We start from the raw sequence: 20,488 nt of genomic DNA, 5'->3' as shown, positions 1-20,488 counted from the left end.
AATGTCGGTCCTCTCGACGAAGCTCATCACGCAAACGTTTCGGCTGCATGGCCTTTCGATCACGCCCGATGCCATGCAGCACCTGGTCGATCAGGCACCCTCGTATAAGCTGCTGCCCGCCCAATTCCTATCCCAACTCCTTTCCAAAATCGACAAAACTTCACGTACGGCCCCACCCTCCCATCTCTTGAAACGGAGGCCTCTGGATTAAAATCAATATATGCCTCGCAGTGAAGCAAAGCTTGATCGACAAGAGGGAGCTGCAGAAGCTCTTGCGCGCCTTCAAGTCCACCGCGGCAGCCGCGCCTACCAAGAAGGCGTCCCCGTTCGCACTGGAAGACATCCTCGGCTCGCAGTACCCGGAGTTCGTCGCCGATGGCAGCCAGGGCGCCACCACCGCCACTAGCCGGCCCGCGCCGGCCGCGGCGCGACCCACCCAGCTGGTCGAGGAGTCCTTCAAGGTCGTCTCCGCGCTCGCCATGCCCCGGCTGCGCTACAACACCAAGCGACACAAGGTGGAGCGCCTCAGCGACGAACGGGGCTCGCTGCTGGGCTCGGCACAGTCCAAGATCGACATGTACAAGTACGTCGCCGTCTTCCCTACGCGCCGGTTTCTTGAATGACTTTGGCCTGACGTGTCGTCATCACTCTGTTCGTGCTGCGCAGGACGTGGTGGTACAACGCGCACCTGCGCGAGGGCAACGGTCTGGTGGGCGCCGGCGCGATCACCACCATCGAGTCGCTGGCCGGCCGCTATTCGGGCCGATGGCGCCTCATGGGCATTCTCTCCGAGGCCGAGTACGGCCTCCACTACATCGAGGACCCCACCGGTCGTCTTCTCGTCGACCTCTCCCACGCGGTACGCCTTTCCGCCAACAGTGCGGTTGGTGCGCTGCTTCGTGTGCTCACAACGACACGACACGACACGACACACGCACACAATACACACGCACAGAAAGCGAAGCGACCCCGACTGTTCACCGAAGGCGGGTTGGTGTTGGTGGAGGGCAAGATGAAGGACGAGAAGCTCATGGTCGAGCTGATCGACGTGCCCGGCGCGGCCGAGAAGGAAGGCGGACCCTACATCCCCTCTCCGCAGGTCTGCGATTCCATGAGCTACGAAGAGACCATCATTGTACGTATTGTGTGCCGTGCATCGTGCCCTGTGCAATCCCCACCGTGTGGTTGTGCTCGTCGTCATTGTTTTATGTTCTCATTGTCGTCGTCTTGTTGTGTGGGTTGTCAATCGACGCGTTGTTTTCGCAGAGGGCGATGGGCGATGGCGGAGACAAGGGCATGGTGGTGGTGTTCTCTGACATCCGAGTAGACAACGCCATCGCCATGACGAGGCTGGAGTCTGTGCTCCGGTCGTTTGCGGAGGTCGTTGAGGTACATCGACACGTCCGGTTTCGTTGTGTAACACCATGATCGTGCATATCGACTCAACCCATGTGTTGGTCTGTGTTGTTCACAGACGCACAAGCCCAAGGAAAAGCTGTTGTTTGTTCTCATCGGCGACTTCTTTGCGCGCAACAAGAACGTCCACGTCTTCCCGCGCGTCATCCGAACACCGCCCAAGGTACTCCCTCTCGCACACCACACTCTCTTTGAGCTTTGTGTCTCTGACATGCGTGTGTGCACGTGCGTACGCGCGTGTTTGGTAGCCGCGTACGGTGTACCCGTTCGATCCGCTGGCGGAGGTGCTCTCGCGCTTCCCGGGGCTCATGCCACACGCCCGCTTCGTGTTGGTCCCGGGTCCCTCCGACCCGGCCTCGCTCACGGCTTCATTTGCGCTGCCTCGCGACCCCTTGCCGAGCATCATGCTGCCGCCCTCCCTGAACGGTGGAGGCGCCAAGCGGCGGAGCTCTCAACAAGACGACGAACAAGATGATGATGACGGTGTGGATAGCGATGGCGGTAGCGACGACGATGAAGATGATGACGGAGGTGACGAAGACGGTGGAAAGCGAAAGCGATCGTCGATTATGAAGAAGAAGAGCGAAGGGGTGGTGGCCGACGTCATCCGGGGCAGCAACCCCTGCCGGGTCAAGTACGTGGGCCAAGAGCTGCTCTTCTACCGAGGGGACATGCAGGACAAGTTCCTCCGCTACGCCCTCGCCGTGCCGCCCGCTGATGGCGACGACCTCGACGCGGGGACCGTCGATGACGTGCCACGCTTCGAGCAGGCGGCGCGCACCATCGCCGACGCGGGCCACCTGTCTCCGTTCCCGCAGGCGGCGCAGCCCGTCTACTGGGATCACGTGCAGGCCCTCTACATGGACCCCTTGCCCGACCTTCTCGTACTCGGTACGCCTCTCTGGCTCGGCTGCTAGAACAGAGGGGTTTGATTGATTGCTGACGTCAGGCCCTCATCCACGTTGTTGTTTGCAGCTGACAATGCGCCGCCGTTTGCGCTGACGCATGCGTCGTCGCTGATCGTGAACCCGGGTTCCTTTTCTACGAGCCCGTTCGTTGCGCTCTACACGCCCTCCACCCGCGCCTGTCGCCTCCTCGTCTCTTCCTGAAGATAGGTGTAGTGGCAGATGGCTTTCTTGTGCAACGAAGACTTGCACAATTTGCTTGGCGTTGTGGCTCTCTTTTCTTCCCACTTCCCACCTTCTTGCTCAGTGCTGAATCCTGGTCCAAAAAATGTGTGGGGGCAAAGGGTGGTTGGAGACGTGAGATGCCACACAACAAGCTAACGGAGAGAAGAGTGGAGAGAGAGTAAAACGGATACGGCACGGTGGATTCCCGGGTGGTCGCCCACCCCAGTACTAACACCGCCTGGCGCAGCTTAACTTCGCTGTTCGGATGGGAAGCGGTGCTTTCTGCGCAGTATGGCCGTATCCAACATTCACACACTGGCCCACTGAGCCCAAGCTGCTCTATGACACAATCAGCTCAAGTGGCACACAAGTGTTGAGATGTTGGCCTGGCGAGGGGAGGTCAGACTGAGCAGAGCAACTTTGTGCACCAAGGTGGTGCTTGGGCATCGTGGTGGACATTACAATTCCCAAAACTCCTGGAGGAACTTCTTTGTGGCCTAAACTGTTCCAGTAAGAGATCGGAGTGCAATTTCTCAAACACCAATCGGTCAACTTTGCTCCTCCTGGTGGTTGCCGGCCCCGACTTTCGTCAGTTTCGCCCTCTCCCAACCTTACCGACGTGATGACCCTCCTCCCAACCGGTACGATGAAGGATCAGATCAGTGTACAGTTTAGGCGGAGTTGTTGCGTTTTACACCTAATCGAGGAGTTTGGTGGAGGGGCAGGTCTTGCTCTTTTGCTGTGCGTGCTGGTGGCTGCCGGCTCTCATAATCCGCTCCTCTTCAGCGAGTTCAACGCGCAGGCGCGTAACGTCACCCTGTACCGTCTGGACAACACCGCGCAGACCTACAACGACGTCAAGCTGGTCGCCGGCCTGCCCAACATCTTGGGCTCCGGAGTCACCGCCTGTAACGCCAAGACCTGCTTCGTGGCGCCCCTCAGCCCCAGTACCGGTCCCGTCGTCTTCTCCATCGACCTCGCCACCAAGGCCGTCGGGTACTCTTATTTTTATCATTATTCTATTGTCGAAGGTTTATTAATTATGTATTATAACACTGTAGGTATTTGGTAGTGCCGCTGGCGCCTCCGCCTTATGCGGCGTCGGCGGCGGCGTCGGAGGAGCACTTCTTCCTGGCCACTGCCTCGAGCACCAACGACATGGTGGCGGCGGTGCGCCTGGCCGACGGCGCGCTGGCCTGGACCGCCTACCTGACCCTCCCGCCCTTGGCCGTGGTGCCCATCATCGGTCGCGGCCTGATGGTGGTCGGCGACGCAGGGCTCTCCGATTCGAAGCGCGTCCTGATCGGCGAGCTGTACGATCTGAAGAGCCCCACGCCCACCTGGTCCGCCAAGTACTTCACCAACGGACCCGAGGAGGTCGTCGCCGGTACATATTCCCTGATTATTGATCACTAAACTAGAATTTACTTTGAATGTGAATGTCAAACATACAGTTACGGTGGACCCCAGGGGCAGCGTGATGTACGTGGTGCAGCAGAAGTACTCGGAGCAGGCGTGGAAGGACAACGTGCAGACCATCACCACCTTCAGTGTTCCTCAGTCGGCTCAGCCCGGCATCACCCACGCCATTCCCCGCCTCGAAGGCTCGAAGCTCATCGCTCCCGGTACGCCTACGTCGCGCCACGACACACAACACGCTCTTGGCTGGCTGGTCCTTATTTTAATTGTTGGTTACTTGCAGTTCTGTTGAATGGAACGCAGGTGCTGATGTTTGGGCAGTACCCGTCCGACAGCATGGTCAAGGTGTTCGCCTACGATCTGGACGTCAGCAACGCCACCATCGCCCTGCAGTCCGCCTGCCTTCTCCCTTCGGCCGACACCTGGTCTGGCGCCTCCATCAGCGCCTGATGAGGCTCTCATTCCCAATTTGCATTCAGTCATAAAGAGACTTTTTTATTATGGTTTCATTATTATGTTAAAATAAAAAATTGGAGGCAAGTTCGCATCTGTTGAGTATGTTTTGGATTTAAATTTATTTTTTTGCCTCTCGGTTTGCACATGAAGATGAGCCTCCTCAGATCTTCGCGGGTGTATGGATGGTTGGAAGTTACCCCATTTACTTCCTCGACTTCTTCTCCTTGGCAAGACGGTGCTGCTGCTCCTGGATGATGGAGGTCTTGATGCCCTTCCTCTTGGGGAGCGAGACGAGCGACTTGGTGGTCTGGCCGATGATGAACACGTTCGAGCCACGGGTGGCGAAGGTCTGGCCGGCGGCATCCTTGACGTGAATGATGTCGAACGAACCAGCGTGACGCTCACGGGACTCCATCAGACCGACGCGACCGATGTTGCGACCAGCAGTGACCATGCAGAGGTTGCCGGCTTCGAACTTGACGTGGTCAACGATCTTGCCCTATAAATTGCCAACAACAAACGTCAATGAGCTGCGAGCGATGAATGAGAACTGAGGGCCGAAACGTACAGTCTCAAGGTCGATCTTGACAGTATCGTGGACCTTGATGCTGGGGTCGGGGTAACGGATGGTGCGGCCATCGTGGGTCACAAGGTAGGGGATACCCTTCTTACCGATCTCCACGCGCCTGACCTTGCCGAGCTTGTACTTGGACTCCTCAGCCGAGATCCTGTGGGCGATGAACCTGCCCTTGGTGTCGTAGAGGAGGCGGAACACCTCGTCGGTCTTCTCGATGGTGATGACATCTATTTGGCGCAAACAAAGAAATCGGAGTAGGTAAATGGAAGCCTGAGAATAAGAAGAGGAGAGAAGAGAGCGTACCCTGGAAGCCAGCGGGGAAGGTAGGGTCGGTCCTGACCTTACCGTCGACCTTCACAAGCCTCTGCATGAGGATGGAGGTGACCTCCTTCTTGGTGAGGGCGTACTTGAGACGGTTCCTCAGAAGGATGACGAGGGGGAAGCACTCCCTCATCTTGTGGGGACCAGCCGAGGGCTTGGGCGCCCAGGTGCCGCCCATCTTGTCCAGCATCCAGTGGGCCGGAGCATTAAGTCTCTTCAAGTGCTTCTTGGGTCCGCGAGGCTAGAGTTTGGAGGAGGGGAGAACAACGATTTAGCAAGAATATCGAACCTCGCGTACGATCCCTCAGCAATCTAATCACGCTCAACCGAAATGCCTCCACGCAGCGGAGGGGAGTCACGAACCATGGTGGTGAAGCCTTCTACGATGGAGGGAGGAGGGAAAGAAAGAAAGAGAACGAGCTGGACGATGCAGCCAAGTAAAGAAGGAAAAAAGCCCTTGCTGACGTCAGCCTGGCATTCGCTCTTGCCGGGAAAAATGGGGATTTATGATGGAATGCGAAAAATGCCAGAACAACAAACTTTCTTCGCGGGCAACGCTCAGGCCAGGGTCTGGAGCGAGTCGGCCGGACCGGCCATGCCAAAGTCTCCTCTGGTTGACATGAAGTTGTCGTAACTGGGAGGGACGGAAAGAAGTCAGCCAGAGCGAAGATAGCAGATGCGAACAAGAGTTATGGTCGCATACATGGCCTCATAGCGTTTCCGCTCCGTCGCCGATACCGATGGGTTGGACGAACGGAAGGCCTCTTGGACATGGCGTAGGTTGACGATGGGCGTTCTGTTTCCCAGGTTGGTGTCCACTTTCCGCTCCTCTGCTTCTCCATCTTTCTTCAGCATCTCGTAGAGCTTGTGCATCTGGGTGGACCACAGCCACAGGAGGGCGCGGTTAGCATGTCCACTCACGCGAGGCGATAGCTTTGGAGGGTGCGGGCGCACCTCCTTGCGGATGGCCGCCTGTTCGCTGTCCGAAATGGCGTGGCCGGTGGCGGTCGGGTGTATAATCTGCACCGGCTGCTTGTGATCAACCGGAGAAGCGTTGCCACCTTCAACAGCGACACAATATTAGGATAATGCCAGTTAGCGCAAGGAGAGGGACTATTCATACCCAAGGGCGGACCGTCCTCATCTGTATCGAGCAGGTCGTGGATCGCCTGCAGCTGGGCATTGTAGAGGAGTGCCTGAAGGTCGGCTCCAGTGTAATACTCGCACCATTTGGCGACCTCCTCGAGCGACACGTCGTCGGCCAGTCTGATCTTCTTGCTGACCGTGCGGAGAATCTGTGCAGGTCGCCGTCAGTCAGAATCACCTACGATCTCGTAAGAGAAAGATGCAATACGTCAGCGCGCTCCTCCTGCGTGGGGAGGTTACAGAACAGGCATCTGTCCAGTCGGCCTGGTCGAAGGAGGGCAGGATCGATGAGGTCCGGGCGACTGCGCAACCGGAGCCGGTGAGTGAGCGAATAGCTTCCCCTCCGCGCGGTGCTAAGGAGTAGATAGAAGACTTACCTGGTAGCGGCAAGCACATAGACTCCTTGGAGCCCCTCCACGCCGTCCAGCTGAGTAAGCAGCTGATTCACCACTCGATCGGTCACGCCCGTGTTGTCGTGGCCTCTGTATAGACAGCGAAGGTGGCAATGAGCAACTACGCGCCGCGGTTGAGGCCAGGGCGTACGCACCGTCGTGGCGCAATGCTGTCGAACTCGTCAAAGAAAAGGACGCATGGCTTTGCAGCAGACGCCCGTGTGAACAGATCTCTCACTCCTTGCTCTGTGGCACCAATGTATTTGTTCAACAGTTCGGGTCCCTGTCGAAAGCATTGCCCCGGCATCAACACTGTGAGTCCCACCGTGCCCATCTCAATACCCCACCCTTGTAAAGATAAGGCGAAGCAGGAGCCGTGCCTTCACGCTAAGGAAGTTGAGCCCGCACTCCTTCGCCACCGCACTGGCCAGTAGCGTCTTGCCGCAACCCGGCGGGCCATACAGCATCAATCTGACATTGCGTCCATGAGTAAGGCAAAGCGAGTGCAGTCTTCATCATAAACGCTGCCGCACACACAAGCGTTCAGATGGGGTGAATTGGGAGTTTTGTTTTTGATTTAGAGAGGGCGGCACCCCGAAGGGGCCATACTAAAAATTAGTGAAGGCACATTGAGTGAGCCAGCAACACGGTGGTCTTTAGTAAAAGGCGAAAAACCAATACGTTATGCTGCTGGCTCTGTGCAATGACTTTCACGGTGGGCCGCCGTCCAACTTATCCCTCGCCCAGCTCGCCAAAAATTATGGGTTCGCAATTTTCGCCTATTATTTGTCGACCCGAGCGAAAAAAGGTGGCAGGTGGGCGTACCCGGAGCGCATGCGGATGGGCACGTCTTTGTAGAGGTGCGCATACTTGGTGGGCCACTCCAGAGTCTCCTTGAGCGTCTGGCGCACCTCCGCGAGACCTGGTGTTGGCGGTGAAGAGATATGGTGAGAGAAACTCTTGTTGGGTTGCGGCCACACCGCGGCGCGAATGGCGTACCGCCGATGTCGTTCCACGCGACGTCCGACTTCTGGAGGTTGATGCCTTTGAGTGATGATGGCGTGAAGTTCTTCTGCGCCTCTGTGAAGTCATCTGTGGTGAGCACCAGTTGGGGCGTGCTGGCGGCACCTGTGGAGACCGATGTGTGGGTTGCAATGAGTACAGAATCGTGGAGTCCACTCAACGGGGGTCAGGGCGTGACTGCCGTACCCCTCGAGCCCTTCGGCCTGGCCTTGATGTAGCGCATCGAAGCGGCCTGCATGGCCCTCTCCACCAGCACCTTCAGATCTGCACCGAGGCAGCCCTCGGTGACCATTGCCACTTGGGCAAGGTCGAGCGAGTCGACGTCGTGGGACAGGTTCTTGGCCTTGAGAATCTTTCGCATGATCTGCGTGCAATAGGTGCGAGATAGACGTCGCGGTGAGTGTGAGCACATGTGGCGCCGTCATCTCGAGCTCGAGTAGTTAGTAGGGCGACGTGGTCCAGCGCCGCACCTCAATTCGGCCCTCGCGCGAAGGCGGAGGCAGCTCCACGGCCAGCGCCAGGGAACCGATCGTCTGAAGCTTGGGGTGGAGACCCGAGAGCGACTGCACCGTGGCGATGATTGCGACTCGGCGACTCTCGGCCACTGCGACCACGCCAACCACCGAAGCACGCACACGTGAGCAAGAAACTACACGCGGCGGCACGTACGAGAGGGCGCGTACGGATCATACCTTTGCTGTGAAGCGTGGCATCGGCGACAAAGTCCTCCAGCATGGCGAGCAGTCCCTCAAGGTAGTCCGCGAGCGTCGGGCCGCGCGAGTCACCAGCCATTTGCTTGTGTGTGTGTGTGTGTGTGTGTGTTGTGTGTTGTGTGTTGTGTGAGGTAAGAGCAAAAGGAGCTCACGGTTAAAATGTGGCGGCGTACGAGTTCTTGCTCGGCGGGGCAGAGCAGGTCGAGGTCGTCCAACACAATCACCGCCGGTCCGTTTTTGATTCCCTCGCGGATCATTTGGCGCCACTTGGCCTTGATCGCCTCAATCCGAGCGTTCACAAACTGACCGCACGACATGAACTGAGGATCTGCGCGCGTGCGATCGTGTGGAGGGTCAAGTGTCTCTCCGCGATGCACTTGCAGGAGAGGCGAAGAAGAGGCGGCGGTACAGGCGAGGCAGTGGGGGTCCGTGGCAAACTTCTGGGCAAGGGCTTGCGCCAGCGTCGATTTCCCGCAGCCGTGAAGTCCGTGCAACAGCACCATGCCCGTGGGCGCTATCGAATGCGACGCGGCGTTGCAGTGAGTTCAGCGATGCAGGGATGCATTAATAAATAATAATAATAATAATGACTGTGGCGTGCGTACGCGGCGCGTGCATCTGTCGCTGGATGTCGGCATACTTGAGACAGAGCGAGAGCGTGCCGGAGGCCTTGACCATCTGCTCGTCCAGCGCGCCGAGCTGTTCGGCGAGGTCGCCGGAGAACGGCCTGGAGTGAAGGAGTCGGGAGGGGAGAAAGGATGTGTGAGTGAGGGAGCCAATGCGGAGATATTGCCGTGCGCACAGCGAATGCGGTTCGCCATCGAGGCCCGCACGCGGCGGTTTGATCGAGCGAACAGACCGCGGAGCGGCGGAGTGTGTGTACCAAGGTGCGGGTCCGTCATAGGCGAGCCTCGACGCGTCGTAGGAGATGTGGAACGGCAGCGGCTTCGTGGTGTCGTAGCCGCCCAGCAGGTAGAGGTTCAGGTCGGTGTTGGGCAAAGCCGGCACCACCACAGACCTGGCATCGTTGGTGTTGCTCCCGTTCGTGGCGGCCTTTCCGGGGCCGGTGAGGAGCGGCACGTCGAAGAACACTGCAAAGTCCTCCGTGACTTCATCATCGCCGGCAGCGGCGCCGTCTTCTTCCGAGACCCGGCGCAGAGGGGCGGGTCGCAGTGGAATGGAGAGGGAAACAACGCTTCCATTGGTGAGCGGCATCGTCGCCGCACCCTCGGCTCCACTCCGCTGCACGCCCGCCGCTGCCGCTTCGCCTTGGAGCGTCGAGTAGAGCCAATCTGTGCGGTGAGGTGAAGTGTTCAGAAATGAGTGAACCAACGCACGTCAAGCCGAGCCGAGCGGAGAGACTAGCGAGTTCATACCCTGGAATGCCTGGCTGACGATGTCCGCGGACAGCTGAGGCCTGTTCGCGAAGAGAAAACGGATCAGAATATTCATCGATGCGATGCCCGCATTGCACTGCAAAGGCCGGGGCGGTGGATACGCAGGGTGCACAGGGCTCGTTGCGTTGGTCTGTGCCCAAGTGATCCGCCGCAGCTGGACGGACTGGAACTTCAAGGGCGGGTGGTGAACCGGCTGAGCCCTGCAAAACAACGCCGTCACCCGATCGTTACGATCTTTCCCTCGATCGACGGCGAGCGAGTGCTCGACAAAATGACAAGAACGAACCTGAGAGTGGCCAACAGCTTGAGTCGCAGCGCTTGGCGCACCTTTTCGTTGAGCATGATGTGGCGCGGGGCCACTTCCGAATGCGCATACACGCGAAGAAATGCGGCCTGCACAACACGTGTGCTTGAGTTATATGCGCAGCCATCGTCTCCCAGGCCCGAGGGCGTTCCCGCGCGCGCGGGGAGGCATCGTAGACAAGAAAGCGCAGGGGTACCTTGGGCTGTAGCGATATGGCGGCGACGTGCTGCGGGGACAAGCCCGGCGCGGCGTTGGGCGCGGAGCTCATGAGCATCCGGGCGTCTTTGTCCTTGTCCTTCTCCCGCTTGAGCGCCTTCGACGCCAGGCCGGAGACGAAGATGATGTCGCCGTCCTTCCACCTGACCACAGAAAGCCAATAGTCAACAGAGTTACTCTGTTTCCTATCTTCGAACCTGAACCCTCTACAGAACTGAAGAGGGTGGGCAAGCCAGGTCGGTACCCGAAGGAGACCAGGTCCTCGGGGTGAACGAGGGCGCAGTGGGCGGGTGGTGGGAGCGCCCGGCCCCACCATCGGTCACAGGCAGACCCATCGTCGCTGCTGGCGGTCGACGTGGATTCCATATCGCTCGCGGCGGCGGCTTCGTCTTCTTCGCTTTCGCTTGTCGCTCGGAGCGAGTGCTCGGCCAGCCGCATCTCCTGGACCCGTAGCCGGCGCACCTTTACCTTGCGCGCGTTCACCACAGCCGGGCCGAACACGGCCGACTTGTCGCCTGCTTTTTCGCAGCAGTGACACAAGTAGGCGCCGTTGTGTTAGTTGATGTTAGTCGCCCAACAACGCGACGGAGGCACGGGGAGGAAGAAGGTCGCAACCCGCAGCGTTGTTCATGTGACGCGGCTTGGGCGCGATGACGATTTCCGACCCCCTGGCCAGCCGGACGCGCGGCGCTGGCGCAGTGGACACTAAAGACCCACAGCGACCAACCACGGGTGAGTGAATGTGTGAGGCTGGCTCCAACGTAACGTCGTTTTCTTGGCTGTAGGTGCGTGTGTACCGATCTTGAGGCGAACCACGGTTTGCCTGCTAATCCACGCCGGAAAGATCTGTCCTTCAAAGACCACGTTGACCTGATTCAGGATTTGCTCTTCCAGATAGCTCTGGTTGCGCTCCTGATGAAGAGTGGGTGACAAAGAAAGGAGGCTCAGGTTCAAAAGAGCCCAACGCGCGCGATCACTGTACGGGCAATGCTGTTTGAGTGCGGCGTACCACGATCTCCCAGTCATCAGGGCTGGCTGGCTCGACCATCACTTGGGTGGCCTGTGGCACCTGCTTGAGCACCTTCACTTCCACCTGCACCACCATTGGTGAGTAATGTATTTATTTATTCTCTTCTTTCTTTTCTTTTTTTTTTTTTGATTGTTTTGTGTCTTTTGAGGAGGCACGCACCTGTTGGTTTTGTGGCAGTTTGATGCTGCGCGCGAGCTCCAAAGGCACCTCGAGCACATCTTCCCCGAGGGAAGCTTCGCCTGCCCAGCCGACAGCCACCCTCTGTAGTTTATATCCGGGGCCGAGCCAGCTGACCTCGAGCGCCAGCGAGCTGAACTTGCCGGGCGCCTGGTCAAAGATCGATGCCACGATCTGCGGCGGCAGCTTGACGAAGCAATTCGCCTCAGTGCAGTGAATCACCTCTAACTTCATCTTTGTGTTCGGCCTCGGTGCAAAGAAAATGAAAGAAATGACAATTTTCCGGCATTCGTGTGGATAATCCACATTCATTAAATACCTCGCATGCCAACGATCTTTGTTTTTGTCGCCGACCACGGTTCGGCGAAGTTGCCACGTGCGGTTGCCGTTTGCTGCTTTAGGTCCGAACCCCGTCACTCCGCTAATTAATTTAATAGTCTACGTTTAATATTTGAGGCTACCAATGAGGAGAAAGGGCAGTTTGAGCGTGGGCGCGAAAACCGCGACAGCAGCGCGCTTCGGTCCGGGGATATTGCCGGGCGCACAGCTACGCGAGCCAATGAGACCCGCACGCAGCGGTTGTGGTTTGGGACGAGGCCGTGTCATTCTTTTGCTTCGTCTGTCTAGCATAAAGTCTCTGTGTGCCTCGGCCCATCTTCTTCTGCTTCTTTACGACACCCAAACCGTACGACTCCCCACACTCGCACAGCGCGCCGCACCTTGCGAACACTGGTTCGTCTCGGTTACCAGTGAAGGCAGGCGGGTCGTTTTCAATTTTGTTTTGTTGGCGTGTAGCGTCTGAAATTCTTGGTGTTTGTGGCACATTGTGACCACCTTTGTTCATCTTGGGTCTCTACCACTCTTTTCTCACTGCTAGACACCAAATTTGAAGTGTCAATGCATCATTTTGGCATCTTTTGACCACATCACACTTTTTCTTCATTCCCGGTTACGGCTTTCATTGTTTTCGCTGTGCGCCTCACTCTCAAGTGGGCCTAGGTCATCATGATGCTTGTTCTTACACGCATGTTACCTTCAATTACGCAGGGCTCGGCCGAAAACCAATTCCCGTCACCACATTAACCACTCAGCATGAGCGACAAGGAAGAAAGCAGCTCGTCCTCCTCGGAGGTGGAGAGCAGCTCTGAGGAAGAGACGACGACCGAAGAGAAGGGAAACGCCAAGAAGGAGTCGAAGGACGAGGAATCTTCGTCGGAGGAGGAGTCTTCGTCTTCGGAGGAGGAATCCAGCTCCGAGGAGGAGGAGTCTGAGAAGCAGGAGGCCCCTGCCAAGAGGGAGGCCGCCGCTGCCGCCCCCGCCGAGAAGAAGGAGGCCGCCAAGGAGGAGGAATCCGACGATGACGATGAGTCTTCTTCGTCTGAGGAGGAGTCGTCATCTTCCGAGGAGGAGTCTTCGGAGGGCGGCGAGAGAGCCCCCAAGGAGCCCACCAAGGATGCTGCCTCCGGCGGCGACGATGATGAGTCGTCCTCCTCCGAGGAGGAGGAGAGCTCTTCCTCCGAGTCTGACGGATCGGGCGACGATGGCGAGTCCAGCTCCTCGTCCGACGACGACGATGATTCGAGCGACGCCAAGCCCGCCAAGGCCGAGCCCAAGGATGCCGGCAAGCCCAAGGACGGCGGTAAGCCCAAGGATGGCGACGGCAAGAAGGGCGGCGACAAGCCCAAGGACGACGGCAAGAAGGGCGGCAAGGGCGAGGGCAAGGAGAAGGACGCCGGCAAGGGTTGCTGTATACTTATGTAAGAGGATGGATTGAACCCTGACAACCCCCAAACCCGCACTATTTATCTACGATCCGGTGCCGATGCGATGACCCGACGACCACCCACTTTGCGATTCGACCCTCTCTGCCGACTACCACCTCCCGATCAACGGCGGCCCTCCCATACATCCCCTCATCTACGACCGAGAGCGATCTCGACCTCTCCATTTTGTCCGGCCTCTCGGGAGATACTGGCGTCGTCTCGCCGGCACCGTTTTCCAATCCCCCCCCCTATTCCCCCAACCGCTTGTACCCCCTACTTTTTACGTTCGGTCAATGTTCTGACTTCAGAATACATTCGATTCGATTTCAAAAACAAATCAAAACGGGCATTCTTTGATGGAAGACGAAGATGAAGACGTGGCGGCGATTACCGGCTTGCCAACTCCGTTCAGGGGCGGTCCCTGGTAAACCGCGGGCAGGGAAGGCTTCTTGCCCAATGGGTGGTGGAGAGTGACTCCGTACTCCCGCCAAAACAGAGCAATATTGTCTTTCTTTTTGATTGTGCATCTCTCCCGGCCCCAGCTGTGTGACATCAGATCATCGCGATGGCTCTCCTGCTGGCTCTCTCCGATTTCATCAATCTGTCTGATCCGACCGTCATCGGCGGCCTCATCGTCGGCGCTATCACCATCTTTGCCGTCGGTCGGTTCTTGTTCGCCTCCGACAGCGCCCAGCCGGCCAAGAAGGCTGACAATGTAGTCGGCAAGGGTAAAGAGGGTGCGCCGTTTTACTAATTAGTGAAATTGTGATTGATCTTTGTAATCGTTACCAACGCATCTGCTTTTCGCATTGATTATCATCATTGCGTAGTGTCCAAGGATGTGCCCGCTGCCCGGCCCGCTCCTGTCCGCACCGGCGTCCTCGACCCCTCCAAATTCCAGAAGTTTGCGCTCAAGGAGAGGATCGAGCTCAACCACAACACTCGCCTGTACCGATTCGCCCTGCCCAACGAGACCGACGTTCTCGGCCTGCCCATCGGCCAGCACATGTCGTTCAGGTACCTGCCCCACACATGCATGCATCCTTCCGCGGAGAGATGATTCTTCTATTTTTATTGTTCAGATATTAATCTTCGTTGGCTCCAGGGCTGTAATTGATGGCAAGGAGGTCTACCGCCCCTACACGCCCACTTCCTCTGACGACGACCTCGGTCACTTCGATCTTGTCATCAAGGCACGTCCCCTTTTCGCTCTGCACTTCGCTGGCGTGCCGGCCTGTTTCTTTGAGTAAAGCTGTGTTGTGTAGGCGCTGACACTTCATGTGCTGCTCCATGACGTCCGCTACAGGTCTACCCTCAGGGCAAGATGTCGCAGTACATTGACAACATGAAGGTCGGCGAGCTGATCGACGTGAAGGGTCCCAAGGGTCTGTTCACCTACACGCCCAACATGAAGCGCGCCTTCGGCATGCTTGCTGGTGGCACCGGCATCACGTACGTTTTGAACCTCTCTCGGCGTGTGCTATGTGTGTGCTGCGTCTCACTCCTGCCACGACAGACCGATGCTGCAGGTCATCCAGGCCATCCTCAAGAACCCCGCTGACCGCACCCAGGTCTCTCTCATCTTCGCCAATGTCGCCGAGGACGACATCCTCGTGCGTTCCACCCTCGAGGACCTCGCGGCCAAGAACCCCGACCGCTTCAAGCTCCACTACACTCTTGACAAGGTAATGCTCCCCTGGCTTTCTTTGTTTTTCTTCTCCTCCTTCTGCTTGCTGCTGACGCTGTCCACACACACACACACACACACACACACACACAAAGCCTCCCGCGGACTGGAAGTACAGCCAGGGCTTCATCACGGCCGACATGGTGGCCGAGCACTGCCCGGCCCCTGCGGACGATGTCATGATCCTCATGTGCGGCCCGACCCCCATGGTCAACGCGCAGATCGGCAATCTGCAGAAGCTCGGCTACAGCGAGAACCAGTACTTCAAGTTCTAAGTCGATCACGAGAGACAAGGAAGAAGAGGATCAACCACCACAGCGAGACCGAGTCGAAAGAAGAGGATCGAAATGATCCTCGAAGCAGCGGCACAGACACTGCCGTTTCAGCGCTTTTGCCACGCCTCGTCCTGCTTTTCAGTTATTTATGAAATCTAAAATCTAAAAGAATAATGCAAAGATGAAGCGTACTGCAACGTCTCATCTCCTTACCAACGATAGGGGCCACCCGGATGCTCAGCAGACGGCGTCCACTTCATCACATCGCGTGGTGTATCACAATGCTGTTCCCTCTTGCAAGAGCACAAGCGCGCACCGTCACGTTGGTTGACACGTGTGGTGCACGCATACAGACGGAGGTGGAAGAGGTGCTGGGTTCATTGATGCCCCATCGGCGTGCAGTCTCTCAACGCGGACGATCTCAAGTCCTGGGACGCACTCACTCCCGAGGTACTCGAACCAGCGTTCCGCGCAAGACTATTTAATAATACCACAGTGTAGTGTACCGCACACGCATTCAAGGCGCGTGTTGTGTATGTCGTGTGTCGTGTTACTGCCTTTCATGATGGGTGAGGCGCCGACGCATCGGCTGAAGAGGCCGCAGGCCTGTGTCGACGGGCAGATGAGGCGCGGGTTGAGCAGTAGGCCGCTTCGAAGGTGCAGGCCCTCTACGACCTGTACCAGGCGCCCCCGGAACCGGATCAACAACACCACCCACCGCTACTGGACGCCTTCCAAACACGTCGACACACATTTTGGCGCCAAAACAAGAAGTCTTACCTTTCTCTGCCGCGAAATGGAGTGCAGTAGCTGCAGTGCCAATCCGTGTAAATGCATCTCTGATAGCGGTTCTTCTTTCTTACCTCTTCGGCCCCTGATTAATAATCTATTAATAATCTTGAACCATTGCTTTTGTGTGCATATATCTAGCCAATCCGGAAATCCCAAGCCCACTACGGCCCGCCTCGGCCCGCCAAGGCACGCTTCCATTCTTGAGTGAAATGCTTACATGCGAGCTTACATGTGAGCTGGCTCTTTCCACTCAGTGCGCCAGCTGTTGGAACACACCAAGATGATCGAGGAGATGAATGCTGCACGCGAAACCAGGAACCGCAAAGAAATGGCTGAGCTCAGGCTACTCGTGAAGTCTTCAATGGGTGAAGGCAAACAGACTGGTACGCTTTGCAGCCTATTTGTATCCTCGTCTCTGGTTGCGCGTAGCTTGAAAAGGAGTAGAGTGGTGCTGATCAGAACTTCATTCCTTCATCAGCTACACCCAGCTCCCACCGAGAGCGCTATCAGAAGCTCGACGTGAAGCGGCTGCAGACGTTGCCCTTGGTCTTCGGAGAGCCACCGGACTGGGCATCCCTCTTCGCCGCACACCCACCCCGGCTTGGGTCGACCGAGAGCGGGGTAGTCCAACCCTTTTGGTCGAGCATCATCCGTCGTCTTCCAAGAGGCAAGGTCATCCTTGTGGACAAGCACACTACGACCTCGTTCGGCTCCCGCAAGCCCGACGTCGTGGGCTACCTCGCTGGCCAACCCCAAAGTGTGGCCCATATCGCGCTCATCGGCGAGCTAAAGGGGAGACGCTCGGCTGGCAAGGATGATTTCGACGACGAAGAGAAGGGCCATCTCGAATCCTTCCTCGAGGAGCTGCTCCTCAACTATCAGCCCTGGCGCTCGTCGATGTTTGGGTTCCTCAGCGACGGCGTTTTGATCCAGTTCTTCAGGCTCGTGGTAAAACCGAAGAAGCAGCTTCACGAAGGGCCTCCGATGCAACTCGTCGAGGACGGAGCCTGGGGGCTAGCCACTCTGCTCGAGAGCCCAGACTACGAAGGCCTCAAGGTAGAAATCCGCGGTGCGCCCGTCCACGTGAAGGACTACCTTGGAAGCGGTGGCTCAGCAGTCGTCTTCTCCGGCGAGCTAAACGGTACTACCACCACCTTGCATCCACCATTATGGAGCGCCTTACTACAGAGAGCTCTTTCAAACTGTATGACCTGCTTCTCATGCTCACTCATTTAATATGGATGGATGCACGCGCTGAGGATGCAGGAGAGGAGGTCGTCATCAAGCGGTTTAACGAGAACAGACCAGAGGCTCTGACTCGAGAGTGGATGAATTTGGGCGCAGTGAAAACGCTGGGTAGCCTGGTACCGCGCGTTCTGGGCACAGTGGGCGACGTTCTGATCCTGCAACCGGTTGGAGATAAGTTTGCATCATCAGTTCACTCCATGGTACTATCATGGCCTGGCAACCACCAACAGCATACAACTGCGCTTAGCGATGCTAACTTTAATGCACTTTTCACTCGCCAGGATGCGCTCGCCAATCTGGATGACTTTGTGCAGCTCATCAACATCCTCGAGCAAGCCCACAGGAAATGTGGCCTGGTCCACCGCGACGTCCGCTTGAACAACTTCTTTCGAATCAAGGGAACCACTCAAGTACACTCCCTTCCTTGAAGTTGGTGGTGTTGGGCGCTTGGCAGTCCTCATAGCTGACCAACACTACAATGTCCCCACGATGACCACATCGTAGGTTTTCCTCAACGATTGGGGCTCGGCCGCGGCGGCTGGCGTGCTGGCAGACTTCGACGGAGCCCTCCAACACGCGCCCGACGAAATACTCGACAGCTGGGAGAGAGGTCATCAGTACAAGCCGGCGTTCTCGCACGACCTGGAGATGGTGGTGCGGACAGTCTTCCACAGCACCAACACGATGACCTTCCGCGAGATCCAGGCCGAGGAGGACGCCAAGACGCTGCGCACGTTCTGGGCTCATCATCTTAAGCCCGCCGTGTGGCAGCGCATGCTAAAGGCAGCGCAAGCGTGCGAGTACGCAGCTCTCAAGGCTATCATCGCCGAGCTTCTCCCCGGACAGGTCCAACGCCTCCTTCCTTCCTCTGCTTCAAGCAGTACTCGTCGCAATGGTCGTCAACTGATATCAATGCTCCCTCATTAACAGAGATGTTGCGAGGAAGAAGAACAAGGAGAACAGAGGGATCGAGAAGGATGGTGAGAAGGACACGAGGCTTTCTCTTTAATCTGTGTAGATAGGTATCAAGTCACACGACACACGACACGCTGAACTTGTGGACGCCGCGTGCGGATGGCAGGCGTGGAGGCTCCTGCTGGGAACTGGCGTCATCCAAAGTAACGACAACACACAAACGAGGGGAACGCGACTGAGGACCTCGGTTTGTTGTGCAGCAAAGTTTTCTTGATGAAGGTGAAGAAGGAAGTAGCCCAAAAGAGAGGGATGAAAGGGTGGATGTTTAGTAGGGCCTGTCTCGGTTGTCCCTTCTGCTCGAGGAGTAGGAAGAGGTCTGCTTGCCGTAGCCCCTGTCATCGGCATCGTCGTACCTGCCGCCGCCTCGGCTGTCTCTTCCGCCGTCCCTGCCGCCGTAGCCGCCGCCTCGGCTGTCCCTGCCACCGTCCCTTCCGCCGTAGCCGCTGTCGCGGTCGCCTCGGCCTCCATAGCCGCCGCCGCCGCCGCCGCCGCCGCCAGGCTTGGGCGTGTTGCATTTGTTGCACGTCGAACGCCGCGCCCAGTTCACGTTGCCGCATCTGCACAGTCGACGCACCGGGTGTGTAAGAGAAGAACACACGACACACTGAACGCGAGGGGAGGGACGGGATTAAGGTACCCGGGGTCGGGGCACGCCCAGTCGCCCTCGCGCGCTTGCGGAGGACCGCCGCGTCCACCGCCGCCGCCGCCGCCTTCGGCACCGTAGTTGTAGCCGCCGCCGTAAGCATCGCCGCCCGCTGCAAGAGTGAGACGATGACGACGAGGGTCGTCGAGTCTTAGTAAGAGCCAGCCAGCCAGCACACCTGAGAGAGCAGCCAAGCGTCAGAAATAAATGGATGGGGAGCCATACCATCGCCGTATCCACCGCCGCCATAGCCGCCGTCATCTTCGTCCCTGTCTCTTCCTCTCCCGCGGCCGCCGCCACGTCCGCCGCCGCGCCCGAATCCGCTGTTCATTCTTCCCCGGCGCGCGAGCACCTCCGTAGCGACCTGCCGACCAGCGCAGGGTAGCGGGCACAACAGGGCGCAGACGTCGACGTTGAGTGGTGAGGGCCACGCAAGGCAGCGGGTGCTGCAGGGGCGAGTGGGTGGCGTGCGGAGTGGTTCGGCGTACCTTCCTCTGGGCAATCTCGACCTTGATCTTGGAACCCATGAACTCGGTGTTGTTGAACCAGTTGATCGCAGCCTTGGCCGCCTCTGCACATAATCGATTAGAACAGAACATCAAGACGTGTGCCGTTGCATTTTTCTTCAGGAATTGAGTAGTGCGTGGCCCGTACCCGGATCGTCATACGTCACGGTGGCATCGCCCTTGGGCTTGCCCGTAGCCTTGTCGGTGTAGACGTAAATCTTCTTCTCGTTGGGTCGCTTCTTCTTGTCGATCTGATCGGCCACACAGTAGTTGTGGATGGATTGCCGCATCAAGAAGAAGGGGCGTGAGGGACACTGGGGTGCCGCGCTGAGCGCTTATGTAATAAGAATAGAAACCTTGATGATGCCGATGGATCCGAACAGCTCGCCCAGATTATCCACAGTGGTCTCAGGCGGCAGACCAGACACGTAGACCGTGTCCTCCTGCACCTCCATTTCTGGTGCGATGGCAGAGGGGGGGGGTGAATGTCCATCCGCCAAAAAAATGATTTCATGTGCGTGAGTAAGTACGGTAGTCGCCGCCGGCTCCCGACAAAGCGGGCGAAGATCTTTCGTAGTCTCGGTCCCGATAGCTCATTCTTCTTGGAGTTCAAGTCCACAAGTGGCGATGATGGATTGATTCGAATGTTGCGGGTGAAGAAATGGTGGACAGAGAAAAGTTAAGGAAAAAGGTAGGGGTGCCCAGCTTTATCCAGCTTCCAAAGATCCCCGGGAATTGATCTTGCCTCCCTTGATTTTGCCTACACCCAAAGGTCTGAATAGGACCCAGTGGTCAGGCTCTCATCTACAATCCGCTTCACACAGGCACAGGTGCGTGGAGCTGCTCTTGATGTCTTTCGCTCACGGTTAAATTGACCTTTGA

At 57.6% G+C, this 20,488-nt stretch overlaps 8 protein-coding genes across 8 annotated transcripts; 5 read left to right on the top strand and 3 right to left on the bottom strand.

Moving 5' to 3' along the window:
- Position 1: 1 nt before the first annotated feature.
- ACA1_097020 (DNA polymerase epsilon subunit B protein) lies at positions 2 to 2,525 on the top strand (the record flags this gene model as incomplete). The annotated part of the gene is made up of 8 exons (XM_004334984.1): positions 2 to 164; positions 232 to 583; positions 667 to 859; positions 956 to 1,135; positions 1,267 to 1,389; positions 1,475 to 1,579; positions 1,665 to 2,307; positions 2,392 to 2,525. The coding sequence occupies 8 exons, from the start codon at positions 2 to 4 to the stop codon at positions 2,523 to 2,525; spliced, it is 1,893 nt and encodes a 630-aa protein (XP_004335032.1).
- A 643-nt stretch (positions 2,526 to 3,168) lies between these two features.
- On the top strand, positions 3,169 to 4,415 carry ACA1_097010 (uncharacterized protein; the record flags this gene model as incomplete). The annotated part of the gene is made up of 5 exons (XM_004334983.1): positions 3,169 to 3,187; positions 3,272 to 3,542; positions 3,608 to 3,933; positions 4,001 to 4,171; positions 4,249 to 4,415. 5 exons carry the CDS (start codon positions 3,169 to 3,171, stop codon positions 4,413 to 4,415), a joined length of 954 nt encoding a protein of 317 aa, XP_004335031.1.
- A 208-nt stretch (positions 4,416 to 4,623) lies between these two features.
- ACA1_097000 (ribosomal family s4e, putative) lies at positions 4,624 to 5,497 on the bottom strand (the record flags this gene model as incomplete). The annotated part of the gene is made up of 3 exons (XM_004334982.1): positions 4,624 to 4,920; positions 4,990 to 5,225; positions 5,302 to 5,497. The coding sequence occupies 3 exons, from the start codon at positions 5,495 to 5,497 to the stop codon at positions 4,624 to 4,626; spliced, it is 729 nt and encodes a 242-aa protein (XP_004335030.1).
- A 380-nt stretch (positions 5,498 to 5,877) lies between these two features.
- ACA1_096990 (Peroxin 1 (Pex1), putative) lies at positions 5,878 to 11,951 on the bottom strand (the record flags this gene model as incomplete). Its single annotated transcript, XM_004334981.1, has 26 exons — positions 5,878 to 5,953; positions 6,023 to 6,192; positions 6,274 to 6,380; positions 6,455 to 6,614; positions 6,674 to 6,767; positions 6,843 to 6,947; positions 7,013 to 7,140; positions 7,205 to 7,328; positions 7,683 to 7,779; positions 7,857 to 7,985; positions 8,067 to 8,244; positions 8,351 to 8,484; positions 8,573 to 8,675; positions 8,767 to 8,921; positions 9,003 to 9,107; positions 9,199 to 9,320; positions 9,477 to 9,885; positions 9,970 to 10,066; positions 10,103 to 10,190; positions 10,277 to 10,383; positions 10,491 to 10,653; positions 10,755 to 11,025; positions 11,105 to 11,215; positions 11,308 to 11,422; positions 11,520 to 11,603; positions 11,700 to 11,951. 26 exons carry the CDS (start codon positions 11,949 to 11,951, stop codon positions 5,878 to 5,880), a joined length of 3,684 nt encoding a protein of 1,227 aa, XP_004335029.1.
- Positions 11,952 to 12,809: 858 nt separating this feature from the next.
- Positions 12,810 to 13,478, top strand: ACA1_096980 (serine/threonine protein kinase; the record flags this gene model as incomplete). The annotated part of the gene is made up of 1 exon (XM_004334980.1): positions 12,810 to 13,478. One exon carries the CDS (start codon positions 12,810 to 12,812, stop codon positions 13,476 to 13,478), a length of 669 nt encoding a protein of 222 aa, XP_004335028.1.
- A 567-nt stretch (positions 13,479 to 14,045) lies between these two features.
- Positions 14,046 to 15,442, top strand: ACA1_096970 (NADH cytochrome b reductase, putative; the record flags this gene model as incomplete). Its single annotated transcript, XM_004334979.1, has 6 exons — positions 14,046 to 14,217; positions 14,311 to 14,497; positions 14,586 to 14,664; positions 14,787 to 14,932; positions 14,997 to 15,165; positions 15,290 to 15,442. 6 exons carry the CDS (start codon positions 14,046 to 14,048, stop codon positions 15,440 to 15,442), a joined length of 906 nt encoding a protein of 301 aa, XP_004335027.1.
- Positions 15,443 to 16,514: 1,072 nt separating this feature from the next.
- Positions 16,515 to 18,389, top strand: ACA1_096960 (uncharacterized protein; the record flags this gene model as incomplete). The annotated part of the gene is made up of 6 exons (XM_004334978.1): positions 16,515 to 16,617; positions 16,713 to 17,375; positions 17,501 to 17,682; positions 17,764 to 17,892; positions 17,987 to 18,282; positions 18,329 to 18,389. 6 exons carry the CDS (start codon positions 16,515 to 16,517, stop codon positions 18,387 to 18,389), a joined length of 1,434 nt encoding a protein of 477 aa, XP_004335026.1.
- Positions 18,390 to 18,722: 333 nt separating this feature from the next.
- Positions 18,723 to 20,203, bottom strand: ACA1_096950 (RNA recognition motif domain containing protein; the record flags this gene model as incomplete). The annotated part of the gene is made up of 7 exons (XM_004334977.1): positions 18,723 to 19,014; positions 19,095 to 19,212; positions 19,326 to 19,464; positions 19,589 to 19,671; positions 19,755 to 19,920; positions 19,963 to 20,063; positions 20,137 to 20,203. 7 exons carry the CDS (start codon positions 20,201 to 20,203, stop codon positions 18,723 to 18,725), a joined length of 966 nt encoding a protein of 321 aa, XP_004335025.1.
- Between the last annotated feature and the right edge of the window lie 285 nt (positions 20,204 to 20,488).

The sequence above is a fragment of the Acanthamoeba castellanii genome (genome assembly GCF_000313135.1).
Source record: "Acanthamoeba castellanii str. Neff unplaced genomic scaffold scf7180000084645, whole genome shotgun sequence".
In the NCBI taxonomy this organism is placed as follows: domain Eukaryota; phylum Discosea; order Longamoebia; family Acanthamoebidae; genus Acanthamoeba; species Acanthamoeba castellanii.
The sequence above is the reverse complement of the archived record's forward strand: the minus strand, read 5'-3'. Positions and strand labels throughout refer to the sequence as shown.